The sequence below is a fragment of the Sinocyclocheilus rhinocerous genome, unplaced genomic scaffold (genome assembly GCF_001515625.1).
Source record: "Sinocyclocheilus rhinocerous isolate Xijiao unplaced genomic scaffold, SAMN03320098_v1.1 scaffold28, whole genome shotgun sequence".
NCBI lineage: Eukaryota > Metazoa > Chordata > Actinopteri > Cypriniformes > Cyprinidae > Sinocyclocheilus > Sinocyclocheilus rhinocerous.
This window is the reverse complement of record NW_015652416.1, coordinates 762812-777903: the sequence shown is the minus strand read 5'-3', so window position 1 is coordinate 777903 and position 15092 is coordinate 762812. Positions and strand designations below refer to the sequence as shown.

At 41.2% G+C, this 15092-nt stretch overlaps 3 protein-coding genes across 3 annotated transcripts in view; 1 reads left to right on the top strand and 2 right to left on the bottom strand.

Moving 5' to 3' along the window:
• LOC107714919 (agmatinase, mitochondrial-like) overlaps positions 1 to 2953 on the top strand; it is a 4425-nt gene extending 1472 nt beyond the window's left edge. Inside the window, exons 2-7 of the mRNA XM_016520918.1 lie at positions 257 to 417; positions 501 to 549; positions 635 to 830; positions 1035 to 1214; positions 1615 to 1699; positions 1777 to 2953. Coding sequence (XP_016376404.1) covers positions 257 to 417; positions 501 to 549; positions 635 to 830; positions 1035 to 1214; positions 1615 to 1699; positions 1777 to 1850 — 745 coding nt within the window. The 3' untranslated portion in view covers positions 1851 to 2953. The remainder of the gene's footprint in view (positions 1 to 256; positions 418 to 500; positions 550 to 634; positions 831 to 1034; positions 1215 to 1614; positions 1700 to 1776) is intronic.
• A 1107-nt stretch (positions 2954 to 4060) lies between these two features.
• LOC107714918 (dnaJ homolog subfamily C member 16-like) lies at positions 4061 to 14411 on the bottom strand. Its single transcript, XM_016520917.1, has 9 exons — positions 14315 to 14411; positions 12986 to 13180; positions 12816 to 12882; positions 12405 to 12735; positions 12124 to 12308; positions 11935 to 12039; positions 11695 to 11853; positions 4394 to 4524; positions 4061 to 4304 (listed from the first exon to the last, which is right to left on the bottom strand). Exons 2-9 carry the CDS (start codon positions 13159 to 13161, stop codon positions 4061 to 4063), a joined length of 1398 nt encoding a protein of 465 aa, XP_016376403.1. The 5' UTR covers positions 13162 to 13180; positions 14315 to 14411.
• A 66-nt stretch (positions 14412 to 14477) lies between these two features.
• LOC107714977 (torsin-1A-like) overlaps positions 14478 to 15092 on the bottom strand; it is a 3837-nt gene continuing 3222 nt past the window's right edge. The window contains exon 5 of the mRNA XM_016520982.1: positions 14478 to 15029. Coding sequence (XP_016376468.1) covers positions 14782 to 15029 — 248 coding nt within the window. The 3' untranslated portion in view covers positions 14478 to 14781. The remainder of the gene's footprint in view (positions 15030 to 15092) is intronic.

The following is a 15092-nucleotide window of genomic DNA, read 5'->3' as shown; positions in this document are numbered from 1 at the left end:
TGTGATATCACAAATATCGACGAATGGGACGAGACCTGGTTGAGCTGCACTAGAGAAGGCAACGAGTGTTATCACTATGACGGAGACACGCTAGCTTTCCCAAGGCAGACGAACTCAAATTGATTTGATTTTGAGCAATATTTACACTGAAGCACGCAGGCGGCTATGGTAAGGGGTAGGGATGTAACGGTATGAAAATTTCATATCACGATTATAGTGACCAAAGTTATCACGATTATCAATATTATCTGATCAGGTTGTACAATGGCTGGACAAGAGCGGCCCCATACGAATCACTAAGGGTGGCGGATATCGGTGACATTAATGTTAATCTCTTTGACCTGAAGGACACCTGCAAAAAAATACGAGAGGCTTATCGTGAAATTGTGGCCACTGGCTGCATCCCACTTACACTGGGTGAGAAAACATTTTCAATATACATGGATCAGGTTTGAGTCCACTTTTAATATGTTACTTTTCCACTTGTCTTGGATTCCCAGGAGGTGATCATACAATCGCATACCCAATTCTACAAGCCGTTGCTGAGAGGTTGGTGAAAACACAAGAGGTCCCCCTCCTAATTTGCAATACCAACTCACATTTAGTCTGAAATACTGCTCTTTCTGCTGTTCAGGCATGGTCCAGTGGGCCTAATACATGTGGATGCCCATGCAGACACTAGTGACATGATTCTGGGTGAGAAAATTGGTCACGGGACCCCTTTCAGACGCTGTGTGGATGAGGGGCTCCTGGACTGCAAGAGGGTCGTCCAGATCGGGCTCAGAGGCTCGGGCTATTCTCCAGATAATTATGAGTGGAGCCGAGCACAGGTATCACGATGCTTTTACCAATAATCATGCTCTGAATAGATAATTCATATATTAGAATGTAATATGTCGTATAATATTCATTGGCCTGCAAAGTGAAGTCATAGTTCCACCACTCTATAATGACGCTATATTTGAGTCCGGTGCTTCTTTTACGTCTTCCATCGTGCTTGTAAATAAAAACATAGTACATTTTGGTCTTTCCAGGGTTTCCGTGTAGTGGAAGCTGTGGAGTGCTGGCACAAATCTCTTGTCCCGCTCATGGAGGAGGTTCGCTCACAGATGGGAACCGGACCAGTCTATCTCAGCTTTGACATAGACAGTCTGGACCCTGCATTCGCTCCAGGCACAGGAACACCTGAGATTGCTGGCCTCACACCCATTCAGGTATGCTTTACCTGTCGCTCAGAGATGCTTAAACCTGCTCCTGCAGTTGAGAATAAACACCCATCACCCTTAAACCAACCAATGAAGGTCTTTTAAATCACTTTATGTTAATAATACTTCCACAAGTATTCATATAAACAAAATTTGCCGCACACTATGCAACCGATATATAGAACAGGTGATTTGGAAAATGGACACACTATTAATCTGGCATACTGTACTATACATTACAGATCAAAGATACAGCCAAGAGCAGGTCTTGGACTTTGCGCGTGAAAGTTTAATATTAACCTTAGGGGTTGGTTAAAAGCACACTTAAAGATAGAGACATGGCTGATTTGAATCTCAATCGACACTCTTCTGTGTAAAGAATAATGTATTTTGAAATGTGTTTTTTTAGGGTCTGGAAATCATTCGAGGTTGTCGAGGTGTTAATCTTGTAGGTTGTGATTTAGTTGAGGTTTCTCCACCTTATGACACCACAGGTACTGTATTATATATAAAAAAAATTATTTATATTATTTATGTATTTTTTTTACTATTTACATTATATTTTTCACAGGAAACACTGCTTTGACTGGGGCTAACCTCCTTTTTGAGATGATGTGTGTCCTTCCAAAAGTCAAATATTATTGATTGCGTTTGTGTAACGTCTCAAATAATTGCACATATACATGATTTATGTACAAAATCAGTATTAATATTATTTTCAGCAACAAATACCTTTATTGGGATTAGCAAAACAGTGTCATACTGTCAATTCATGAACACAGTGAAGAAAATTCATATTGCGTATGGAGAAACAACTCCCGGGAAAAAAAAAATCACAAAATTACGAAAAAAAAATTTTTTTTTTAACTGATTAATAAATAAAATAATTTCACAACATGATACAGAGTTCATATTTTACACCACAGACATAAATACATTTAGTCATATAGAGTTAATAAGCCATGAAAATTTGGCATGATTTAATGCTATCTTAAAGATATTTACCAGTGCATTGCAAAACACAAATAAAATGCTATTATAGTACAATGGCACCAATACCGCATAATCAATTATAAAGTATAATGAATGTTCATTGAACACCATATGAATAAAGTAATATTATTCATCACTCAAAATATGTCATTAATGGAAGACTTCATATAGGAGTGGATTTAACTCACCCACACCTTTCTGTGCATATGCAATAGCTAATCAAATGCATAACTACTAAATCCTGCTAACAAAATGAAACATCACAACATAAAGGAGACAAATGGTTTTCTACAACAAACATGAAATGCATAGTACAAAATACTTCAGATCAAGTATGTATTATTTCTTCTCTTTGTACTGTTGAGAGTATGCTTTGCATGCCACAACACATTTTTAATCAAAACACAACTGGAAACTATAAAGGTCTCTGGCTCTCTGTCATTCTTTAAGGCTTTACCTGCTCGTTTTATAGCTGCACTATATAGCTGAATGTGACTTGTACAGGTCGATAAAGAGCTGTTACACCCTTTACTTACACTATCAATCTGGTAAGAACATCTGGAATCTTTCTTATATTTTAGAGACATAAATCTATATTATATTTTTACATATACATTTAATATTATGTAACTATTTACACCTTGGGACTGAAGCACAGTTCATGTTCTGTGGGTATTGCTGTAAAGTTGCTCCAGTTGTGTTAAAGTCTGTACCACAAGTATGGAAGATGCTAAGAAATTTGACACGTGTTGCACAGAAAGAAAAAAAAAAGACTAAACCTAAAAAGTTTTCTTTAGATACTGAATTGATAAAGCTTCAGTATTTTTTAAGTTTAAATGAACTTAAGATATCTACCATCCATATTTTCACTATTATTTAGGAGGGGGGAAAAAAGTTTGTGTTTATGTTCAAATTATTAAAAAATAATTACAAATGGTACATGTTTCCAAATATTTTCAATTTTGGATTCTAACAAACTTTTATTAAAGGTCTCAAAGTAGCCAAAGTATTTTATTCTAGTTTTATATTTTATTTTCATGCTTTAGAATGTTTTTTTTTTTGGTAAGGAATTGCGAGTAAAACATTAAAATGTGGTAACTTCAGAATTGCGAGATATAAAGTCAGAATTGCGAGATATAAAGTCAGAATTGCGTGACATAAACTAAAGCAATAAGCCCCAAGAAGCCGTGGTTTACAGTGAATTTATAACAGCTAAGGGGCGTTGTTAGGAAAGACGCGAAGCGGAGTGCCTAAAACCCCCCTTAGCTGTTATAAATTCACTGTAAACCACAGCTTCACGGGGCTTGTTGCTTTTATAAATGGTTATTACATATACGTAGTTAGGTTTCACAAAATAAAACAGAGCAAATAAAGTGTAATGATATAAATAAAAACAGTATTCTTCCACCAAACAATGTAGGTTCTCAGAAACAGTTGTGGTTCCAACAAAGTGGTTGCCGAGTATCATCCATAAAAACTTGGATACTGAATGTATATTGAATGTAAAAATTCAATGTAAAATAGTGCTTTATTACTAAAGCGTTATTACTTAATGAACAAAAATGACCCTGAATGTATTGTTATTATCTCAAGTGAAATAAATTCTAATTAAATATAAATACAAACGGAGCCAAAATGTAACACTTTAAATAACAAAAATTCCAAATAATAATTAAACAAAGATCACTCCAAATAACACAGCTTAATCTGAACCTAAACAGGTAAAACTTTAGGAATCCTGTAAGCAATTGCTACATCAAAGTGATTGTTTTGAATAAATGTATTGTTCCATTCTCTGTCTGCAATAATTGATGCAAAAAGCAACTAATAATGTCGAACAATCGTTCGAAATAACATATCTGTCAACCCCTATAATGCTCAAGTATTTTCTTCTCGAAACAAAAATGCATGAAGAAGATAACATTTACCTGTGGTGGTGTGCTGTCTTTGTTCTTCCAGAGAACATCGCATAGGGGCTGCTGATGTCGCTGGTAGACGTAAGCAAATCGCAGCACATCATTAGTGTTTGCAGAGGCTAGCGAGAGGAAGGCTTCATTTCCTGTGGCGAAGGACTCTTCCTCACCAGTGATGAGTAGAATGCAATATCTGTGGAAAAGACATCGCAGACTATTGGAAAAGATCCTTTAATATGTTGAATTGGATTAACTCCACTGATTTTTACAAAGCCATCTTACTTCCTGCGACGATGGAACTGTTTGACAGGGCAAAGCTCATCAAATAGCTTCTGGTTTACCAGACGGGGAGCCAGGAGGAACTTGTTGTTGGAGATGAACTCATCTATTATCTGCTTCTTCATCCCTTTAGCCTGATGGAGCAAATGTTTAATTGAAAGTCAAAAGGTAAACATATTTATATCTTCTCAAACATCTCAAACAAAAAAAGATGTTGCTGAAGCCCCAACCTGGGGTGCGTTTCCAGTACAACGATGTAACTCACTGATTTGACCACCATAGTACAATGCATTGTTGTGGAAACTAACTAGCTAGTCACGACTGTTTCCCGAACACTGCTGCATCTCCATCGTTTGAACAACATTAGTTCAACAATATAGGGCCATTGTTAATGACGTCACACGCATGTGGTGGAGTAATAACTTCTGCTGTTTAACTGATTGGAGATCTCTTAAGATGCTGCTGTATTGAACATGGTACCTGATGACTAATTTACTTTTTCTTTGTTCTGTGTCATTTTGCTTTATTTGATGTTTGATTAATCGCGGGTTCCCTCTCACATAATCCTCTGGGGTTCCCTTAGGCATTTATGCACAGGCGCACTCTTCACTCTGTCTGCACTTATTGAGGATGTGCAACAAACATAGATTAAAATGCAATTATATTTAGATAGAATGGAAGATATAGGTTGTACTGCATGTTAGCTTGCTTATTGTGCCCAAGAGAATAGTTTATTTTAACACATATGTCTCATTAACAAGAAACTATGCTTCTAACCACAGGTCGAGAGCTGTAGTTCCAACCAAGTAAGTTTGCGACGCTGTTTGCGAATGTTCGTGTGAACGCTAGTTACGCATGTAACTGTGGTTCTGTGAATTCCGGATGACCGCCAGAGGCAGTGTAAACACTATGGATTATCGCAGCACCAGCTAGATAGATCGAGAGAATATACAAACAAAGTCACGTAGTGACGAATGCTGAGCCCTGGGGGGTTATAAGCCACCGTAGCTCAGCACTCTGCCTCGGTACGCCTTTCTCGCGCATTCCGAGTGACCAAGAACTCTGGCGGTCATCCGGAATTCACAGAACCACAGTTACATGCGTAACTAGCGTTCTGTTTCATTCCTACTGACCGCCAGTGGCAGTGTAAACACTATGGATGACACATACCAACATAGTCATGAGGAATGCCACCCACCTGATGAAAATTAAGAAGAAATGCAGAACTAACGGCATGATGAGCAGCAACATTGACTTTATAAAACCGGGCAAACGTGCATGGAGAAGACCAGGTAGCGGCAGTGCAGATATCCGCCAAGGAAACTCCTCTTTAAACAGTCCATGAAGATGAGATGGCCCTAGCAGAATGGCAGGTTAGTCTCCAGGGCAGTGGCCTCTCTGTTGCCTTGTAAGCCAGTTTAATGGTCTCCACTATCCAGTTTGACAATCTCTGCTTCGACACTGGAGCACCTTTCTTCACACCACCATAGCAGACAAATAACTGGTCTGACTGTCGAAATTGAGCAGTAGAGCTCACATAGCACTTCAAAGCACGCAACAAAAGTTGGGCACTTGAATCAGACCCTGAAGAAGTCTAAAAAGAGGCCAGTTCAGTTCAGGACTTTCGGAAGTAAAGAAGGATTGAGTCATAGAACCACCCTGGAATCATCCGGCAACCAACGCAAGCACAATTCGTTAACAGACAGCGCATGCAACTCACTGACTCTTTTCGCAGATGCGAAAGCCAACGAAAAAGCAGTCTTCAAGAACATCCATTTAATGTCAGTGCTTTGCAAGGGCTTAAATTGGGATGAGCAAAGGAACGTAAGCACAAGTGGCAGATCCCACACAGGGAAGTGAGGAGTTCGAGCAGGGTTCAGACGTCATGCACCCTTCAGAAAACTGCAGACAAGACTGTGAGATCCAAGAGAAGATTCACCAACTGGAGCATGATATGCAGCAATCGCAGCGACGTACACTTTCAACGTGGAAGCTGCCTTGCCCTCCTCCAGTAAATGTTGAAGAAAGTTTAAGATGCTCGGTATGTCACATGTTGCAGGATCAAGCCCCCGCTCCCCACACCATGCAGAAAAAAGCTTCCAACGGGAAGCATAAATATGTCGTGTGGATGAAGCCCTGGCGTTAGAGATGGTATGGATAACCGCAGAGTCACAATGTTCCAGAGAAGGATTTAACCCAATGGACAGACCCAAAGCTGCAGACGAGCTGGATCCGGATGCCTTAACCCAATGACCAGACCCAAAGCTGCAGACAAGTTGGATCCGGATGCCAGAACCTTGCCTCCAGCTGGGAGAGGAGGTCCTTCCTGAGGGGAAGTTTCCACGGATTGCCTGTCAGAAGTCTCAGCAACAAAGGAAACCATGGTCTGGCTGGCCAACGTGGTGCCACAAGTAGCACTCTGTGCTTGCACAGGGAGATCCTGTGTAACGTCTCCCATAACAGAGAGATAGGTGGGAACACATATAGTAGGCAGTTCGGCCATTCGTGAGACAGTGCATCCTGTCCCAAGGGACTGGACACTTCCGTCCTTGCGAACCATAAACAGGATCTAGCCGCAAACTGTTGTTCCATAACTGTAGTGGTCTGAGGTGGAGTAAACCCAGGGGAATCACCACTGTGGCCATCGTTAACATCCCTATTAGTCGCAGGACCACCTCGTACTACAAAGACACACCCTGGCGAAAGCGAGCCAAAAGTTGCAGAATGTTTGTCAGACGTTCCTGAGACAGGGAGGCAGACATTAGCTGGGAATTCAGGGTCATTCCTATGAACGTAGTGGTCTGTGTTGGAATCAGACAGCAATTTTTCTCGTACACAGTAAAACCCAACTTCCGCACATGTCTCAAAAGTAGTCTGGAGTCTTGCACAGCCTGCTGTTTCGTGGGGGCACAAAGAAGCCAGTCGTCCAAATAGGGCAGAATACGCATACCTCTTATCCAAAGAGGAGAAAGAGCTGTGCTCACACACCTTGTGAAGACGCGAGGAGCAAGGGAAAGCCCGAAAGGTAGCACTTTGAACTGGTACGCTTGATTCAAGAAACTGAAACACAGAAACTTTCTGTGATGAACAGCAATTGGAACGTGAAAGTTTGCATCTTTCAGGTCGACACTTAGAAACCAATCGTCTGCTGTCACAGACCGAAGAACGTCGGCTGTGCGTAGCATTCGAAAAGGAAGGACCTTCAGGAACAAATTCAGGTGCCTCAAATCGAGAATTGGGCGGAAACCACCGTCCTTCTTCGGAACAAGAAAATATGTCGAATATAACCCGTCTCCTTGAATGAGGGGATTAACTTTTTCTATGGCTCCCTTCTCTAACAGTGAACAAATTTCCAGAGAGAGAGCCATTGCACGAACACCGTCTCTGATGATTATAGGAACAATTCTTGAAAATCTGAATGTCTCAAGCTTTATGTGTGCGACTTTTAGTGGTCGCGGGGGGGCGCTGACGGGGTCCCCCTGGCAACTGTCAATGAGGTGGCCGAAAAACTCTCGCATCCTCAGTAACACGAGACCTTTGAGGGGGCTGTGACTGAGGTGTAGCGTCCCGGAGGAAACGTTGCTCCGATGTGGCATAGTGATGACTGGTCTGAACTGCTGGCATCCTAAAGGTAGGGTTGTGCTGCACCTGCGTCAGCTGACGAGTGGCCTCAGACAGCTTTACCCTCTTTTCCAACAGTTCCGGAACATTAGGACCAAAAAGATGCCTGGGAACAAATGGAAGATCTCTCAAGGTTTTCTTACAGTCCTCAGGTAGCCGTGCTTGGGCAAGCCACACTTGGCGGCGGGCTGCCAGGAGCGTGGCTGTAAGACTACCCAGCTCGTGGGTCACATGGCCCATTGCCAAGAGAGCAGTTTGCAGAAACTGTGAAATAGAGGGATCAACATTTGCTGGTTCCAACGTACTGGTGGCAGCTAGAAGTAGCTGGCAGATTGTGTTTTCCGCACGAGTAATGTAGGCAACAGCCTCGTATGCCTTTTTTAGTAGGGAATCCGTACAACCACATTGAGCGCTGGGACATTGCACATTCCCTTTGTAGTGCCTCGTCAGGAGACACCACCAAAGCTGCAACAGGCTGCTCTATCTCCGGAGCATGACTCACCCTGATGGAATCTGCTTCAGCCATAGATGCTAGCGTCCGAGCAATCTTTGAGCACCGCTTAGGTGGACCAGAACCAGTGAGGGCATTTGAAAATTCAGCCACAAAATCTTTACACTGTGGCATGGCGAAAGAAGTCGCAGCTGTGGCCTGTCTGAAAAAAACATTCGTTTGGGCAGACTGGACCGGTGACTCATCAAGTCCTAGACAAGCAATTGCCATTCGAAGTACAGCCAAAGTATCATCGGAAGAGGACTGGGCCTGTCCAGATGACTGAATTGACCCTCCACTAGACCCCTCTGCTGCTGGATAACCAGTGAAAACATCCTGAGGAGATGGTTGTGCAGCAACACTCAAGCTTTATGTGTGCGACTTTTAGTGGTCGCAGGGGGGCACTGACGGGGTCCTCCTGGCACTGTAGATGAGGTGGCCGAAAAACTCTCGCATCCTCAGTAACACGAGATATTTGAGGGGGCTGTGACTGAGTTGTAGCGTGCCGGCGTAAACGTTGCTCCGATGTGGCATAGTGATGACTGGTCTGAACTGCTGGCATCCTAAAGGTAGGGTTGTGCTGCACCTGCATCAGCTGACGAGTGGCCTCAGACAGCTTTACCCTCTTTTCCAACAGTTCCGGAACATTAGGACCAAAAAGATGCCCGGGAACATATGGAAGATCTCTCAAGGTTTTCTTACAGTCCTCAGGTAGCCGTGCTTGGGCAAGCCACACTTGGCGGCGGGCTGCCAGGAGCGTGGCTGTAAGACTACCCAGCTCGTGGGTCACATGGCCCATTGCCAAGAGAGCAGTTTGCAGAAACTGTGAAATAGAGGGATCAACATTTGCTGGTTCCAACGTACTGGTGACAGCAAGGAGTAACTGGCAGATTGTGTTTTCCGCATGAGTAATGTAGGCAACAGACTCGTATGCCTTTTTTAGTAGGGAATTCGTACGACCATATTGAGTGCTGGGACATCGCACATTCCCTCGTAGTGCCTCGTCAGGAGACACCACCAAAGGGATAGCACCGAGAGGCATAGAGTGTAACCGACGAAGCAATATAGACTCAAGTAGAAAATCAAAAACTCACCAAATCAAAAACTCACTGCTAAATATACTTCAAATCCGTTGGAGTGGCGTAGATGCGCGCTGACACAGCTTGTGAGGACGATATCTCGCTGCTCTAGTAAGCTGCACTTGACAGCGCGAATATATCACTCAACCAGGCGAGAAAGCGAAAGAGGCATGTAACTGTGGAGTGCTGAGCTACGGTGGCTTATAACCCCCCAGGGCTCAGCATACGTCACTACGTGACTTCGTTGGTATATTCTCTCGACCTATCTAGCTGGCGCTGCGATAATCCATAGTGTTTACACTGCCTCTGGCGGTCAGCAGGGATGAAACAGAACTATGGTTTCGAGAAACATGAACTTGCGACCATAGTTAACGATGCTTTTGAGAAATGCACCCGATTGGTTGTTGTTCTTGGTTGTTGTTTTAAGGCCTTCTAAAGCCTGAAACACACGGCACAATTTTCGGCTGTCCCAGACAAAAGATTGGTATCGTGAAACAATCGTGGCGATTTCTGTGATCGTGGCTCCTAATCGGTGGTCCTGTGTCGTACAGTGAGAGAGGTTCAAAGACGGCCGTTGTCACGGTCTTGCGACCAAAGATAGAATACGATACAGCATGATCTTCGCACAGTGTGTTTGCTGGTACGATCCACATTTACTGACCAACCAATAAAAATGCGACATGAAATCAATGCGATATCAAAAACTCACCAAATCAAAAACTCACTGCTAAATATACTCCAAATCTGTTGGAGTGGCGTAGATGCACGCTGACACAGCTTGTGAGGACGATATCTCGCTGCTCTAGTAAGCTGCACTTGACAGCGCGAATATATCACTCAACCAGGCGAGAAAGCGAAAGAGGCATGTAACTGTGGAGTGCTGAGCTACGGTGGCTTATAACCCCCCAGGGCTCAGCATACGTCACTACGTGACTTTGTTGGTATATTCTCTCGACCTATCTAGCTGGCGCTGCGATAATCCATAGTGTTTACACTGCCTCTGGCGGTCAGCAGGGATGAAACAGAACTATGGTTTCGAGAAACATGAACTTGCGACCATAGTTAACGATGCTTTTGAGAAATGCACCCGATTGGTTGTTGTTCTTGGTTGTTGTTTTAAGGCCTTCTAAAGCCTGAAACACACGGCACAATTTTCGGCTGTCCCAGACAAAAGATTGGTATCGTGAAACAATCGTGGCGATTTCTGTGATCGTGGCTCCCAATCAGTGGTCCTGTGTTGTACAGTGAGAGAGGTTCAAAGACGGCCGTTGTCACGGTCTTGCGACCAAAGATAGAATACGATACAGCATGATCTTCGCACAGTGTGTTTGCTGGTACGATCCACATTTACTGACCAACCAATAAAAATGCGACATGAAATCAATGCGATATGGCGCTAAAACATAAAACTGCTTACCTCAAGCTCTTATGCCTTCCTCTTTTGCCGCTTCCACTGTTTTTCAGCACACATAAAACTGCTACAGTGTGATTTATCATGCCCTTTTTACCGCAAGCGCATGCTGAGGACATTTATTCTTCTATAGTAACGTGCGTCGTATCATACGAGTCAATAGGTGTCATCATCGTACAGTCTACACGCATGTCGTATCCAAGTTTATTAGATCCATGTCGATGTCGCACAGTGTGACATGCAATGATCTTATAGGATTGCTAAAACCGTGCAGTGTGTCTCAAGCTTTAGATGTGTCAAACTTAGTTTCTGGAGGGACATAGCCCTGCAGAGTTTAGATTCAACCCTAATTAAATGCACCTGATCCAGCTAATCGAGTACTTCGGGTTTATTAAAAACTAAATGGTATGTGTGTTGGAGCAGTGTTGGCACTAAACTCTGCAGGCCTGCAGCCGTCCAGGAACTGAGGTTGACACACCTGTTCTAAGACAAGGATCCAACACACGCGTTATCACAAAATTAACTTTGACTTAAATAACATAAATACAAATATTTGGATACAAAATTAATCAAAGAATCATCTAAATTGCACAACTTTGAACAATCTGAACTTTAACAGGTCAAACATCAGCTATACTATTTTTGCCAGAAACAAACTTTATCCACTCAATGTGGCCTACAGTAGTCAAGGGAACAGGTATACCTGTATAATATCTGCAGGCTTCTCAATGTCCTCTTTGAAGACAAGCATGGTTGGCGCATAAGTGTTTATGTTGAATTTTCTCAGCAGGTCAGTGGTCTCAGAAAGACCTTGATCCACATATCCAAACTGCACATAGTCCTTATAGGCAAATGCTGTAAGCTATTAGAAACAAACAAACAATCAATCATTGGTGTATTGGTTGAACATTGACAAATCTGGTGGTTACTAACCAATCTCTACCTTATAAAGCAAAGGGACCGAAGGCACTTGGTCAAACAGGAGAACATGTGGCTTGTTCAGCTCATGCCAGCTCTTCAGAAACTCTTGGTTGTTCTTGTCTGTAACCTACAGACATCCATGAACGAGAAGTTTGAGACCAGAAGAAGATATAAATACAGACATTAGGAGTGCATGATGATGTTCACTAACCTTTTCAACTAGTCTCTGTGGCAGCAAATCTTCTACAAACTGCATCAGGTGGCCTTTTACAACAGCATAATGGAAAAAAGCCACTTTTCCATTGACGACACCAAGAAAGGATGGAGTCTGATGTGCTCCCAAATGATTTGCTAAACGCTGCTCATAACCAACATCAACCACACCAATTCCAATCCCTAGAGATGAGAAAAACAACTTCTTATTTGGAAGTGATCATATCACTAACAGGCACGTGACATGTAAGCATTTCTAGAAAATATGAATTGTCTCGCCTAGAGTTTCCAATTCCTGCACTGTTTCTTTCCAGACTGGCTCAATATGGATGCAGCTGAAGCACCAGTCTGAGGTGATCTTGATCAAGTAAGGCCTCTTGAAGCTGTCAGGCACAACTTCATTGATATACTGGTTGAAGTGCAATGTGTACTTGCTGTCAGCAAAGTCCCGGCCACCCTTATTGTTGAAGGGAAAGTGAAAGAAAGACTCGTCAAAGTAGAAGTTGTCATGAAAGTGGCGGAAGCCATGGTGGCCGCGTCCATTCGTGTGAGTGTTATCTGTTTGTCCATAACGATCGTAGCTGGCTCTCTTCTCCTCATTTGTTAAGATCTATGGAGTAACATGAAGTTAACATCAGTGTTACTTCTGACAACATGTGATCTGTTTAGTGTCTTTATGAGCTGCAGTACCTCATATGACTTTGTAATCTTGATGAACATGTCTTCAGCTTCAGGATTTTTGTTTTTATCAGGATGCCTGACAGTAGAGATGAAAGATGACCATGGTGTAGCATTCTCATTTAGACATAAAATTACTGTACAAGTATTACAATCTACAAGAAAAAAAATAGCACTCTCACCATTCTTTGGCCAGGCGTTTATACACTTTCTTGATTTCTGCTTGGCTTGCGCTTCTGGTGACTCCAAGAACTTTATATGGATCAAATTCTGCAGTGCTTTCCACCGTAGCATTCATCAGGAGGACATAGACCATCATCACAGAGAGCAAAAGTCCCACCATCCTCATCATGACCATGTGTTCTTCTGCCCGAAGACTATTATATTATAATACATTATGGAGGAAATACATAAGTATGAAATATTGAAAAATAAACATTTAATTCTGAAAATAATAAATAAATGTAAAATATATATAATTAAAATAATTTCTAATAAAATAATAAATATAACCAAATATGATGATAAATAGAAAAACATAAATAAATATAAACATTATCCTGAATTTTTTTAATACATAAAAAATTAAATAACAATAAATACAACAGAATGTGAAGAGTAAATAGATAAATGTGTACATAAATGAAGTAATTAAATGTATTATGTTTTTGGTATTTGAAGTAAAATGTAAAATATAAATATTAGATGAATTTTTTTTTTTAATTGAAGTACTAAAATTTAAATAAAATATAAAAATAAAAGCTAATTCAATATATTAATAACTATTAGGCTATAATATTATATAGCCTAAATAATACTGTTATAATAGTGAATATATCTATAAATAAAAAAAATATTCGGTAACACTTTAGAATAGGGAACACTTATTCACTATGAACTACGACTTTTCCCTCAATAAATTCGTAATTTGCTGCTCATTAATAGTAAAGTAATTGTTAAGTTTAGGTATTGGGTAGGGTTAGGGATGTAGAATAAGGTCATGTAGAATAAGGCATTAATATGTGCTTAATTAGTACTCATAAATGGCTAAAATTCTAGTTATATGCATGCTAATAAGCAACTATTTAAGAGACCCTAAAATAAAGTGTTACCAAATATTCATAATGACTCGTGTATTTCAATTTCATGTTTGGTCTTGTGTGTTATTATCGAACTGCCTTCGCACATGCCAAATAAAATAAAACCTAATTTGTCCATACTGAAAGCTGCCATGCAAATACAGAAGTTTCCATCAGATGTCAGTGACACATGCTAGTCGCGTTTAGACTATTACAGAAAACGCGACATAAAGCGCATTCAATGATAAGAGAAAATAACCATTAAATAGCGTTCTGAGGGCAATAAAAAGCAGGACATGCAGGTAAATCGACATCTGACGAAATTGAAAGATCCTTAGCTAGCCTGTTAGCCTACCTAGCTCGTGCTTTTATCACGAATATGACATCAAAACGAGAGGAAACCATTACAACATGAATGGAATATGAATATACCGTTACTAATGGTGACAGAAGTTCATCCATTCATCTGAGTGACGCGTTCATAAACCATGAGACATGCGCATTAATATTAGTAGAGATTCAAAGCGGCATAAACATTCTCTCTCTCTCTCTGTCTAACACACACACACACACAGAGAGAGAGATAAGTGCGCGATCTCTATTCCATGGTGTTTATTGCAATAACAAACATAGTATTATAACAAATATGGTATTAGGCTACCACGCCTTGCAAAAACACTTCCACCATGGTATAGTGATGTATAAAATGCCTCCAAGGGTAGGCTACTTCAAAAATCTGGTAGGACTAAAGAATGTGGTACCAAATTTAAACAGACTGGACAAATTGTTTCAAATGTTTAATACAGAGGTATTCAGACTTCAGATAGCAATGTAACTCATTAAGATTGAAATATTAATAGGACTACAGAACAGTCAAAACAGTACTAGGCAATATGCTGCTAATCAACGTACAGCACCAACTTCTGTCTGACAGACTTGCAGCCTTTAACAGCAAAGATTTTCTCCTCTTCAGGGAAGAAGGGCAAGTTTCTGGCCACTCTATCTGCCAGATCATAGTCTTGGGTCATGTTCAGATGAAGCATCTCAGCCATGACACACTGACGCACATGCTTCAGCTCCAGAGGTAGGAAAGGAATATAGTGATCAACCAGATGATGATCTATGATACTAGAGTGTAGAAATCCACCTATAGAACACGCATAGACATTTAAAAAAAAGTTATTTGTGGACTAAATGCAACCACATATTC

Excerpts from the sequence above, each read along its gene's own strand:
- LOC107714918 (XM_016520917.1), bottom strand. The coding sequence starts at position 13,161 with ATGGTCATGATGAGGATGGTGGGACTTTTGCTCTCTGTGATGATGGTC. Across the intron at positions 12,883-12,985 it reads AAACGCCTGGCCAAAGAATG|GCATCCTGATAAAAACAAAA; the intron begins GTGAGAGTGCTA and ends CTCTACTGTCAG. Across the intron at positions 4,525-11,694 it reads AGCCTGCAGATATTATACAG|GCTAAAGGGATGAAGAAGCA; the intron begins GTATACCTGTTC and ends TTGCTCCATCAG.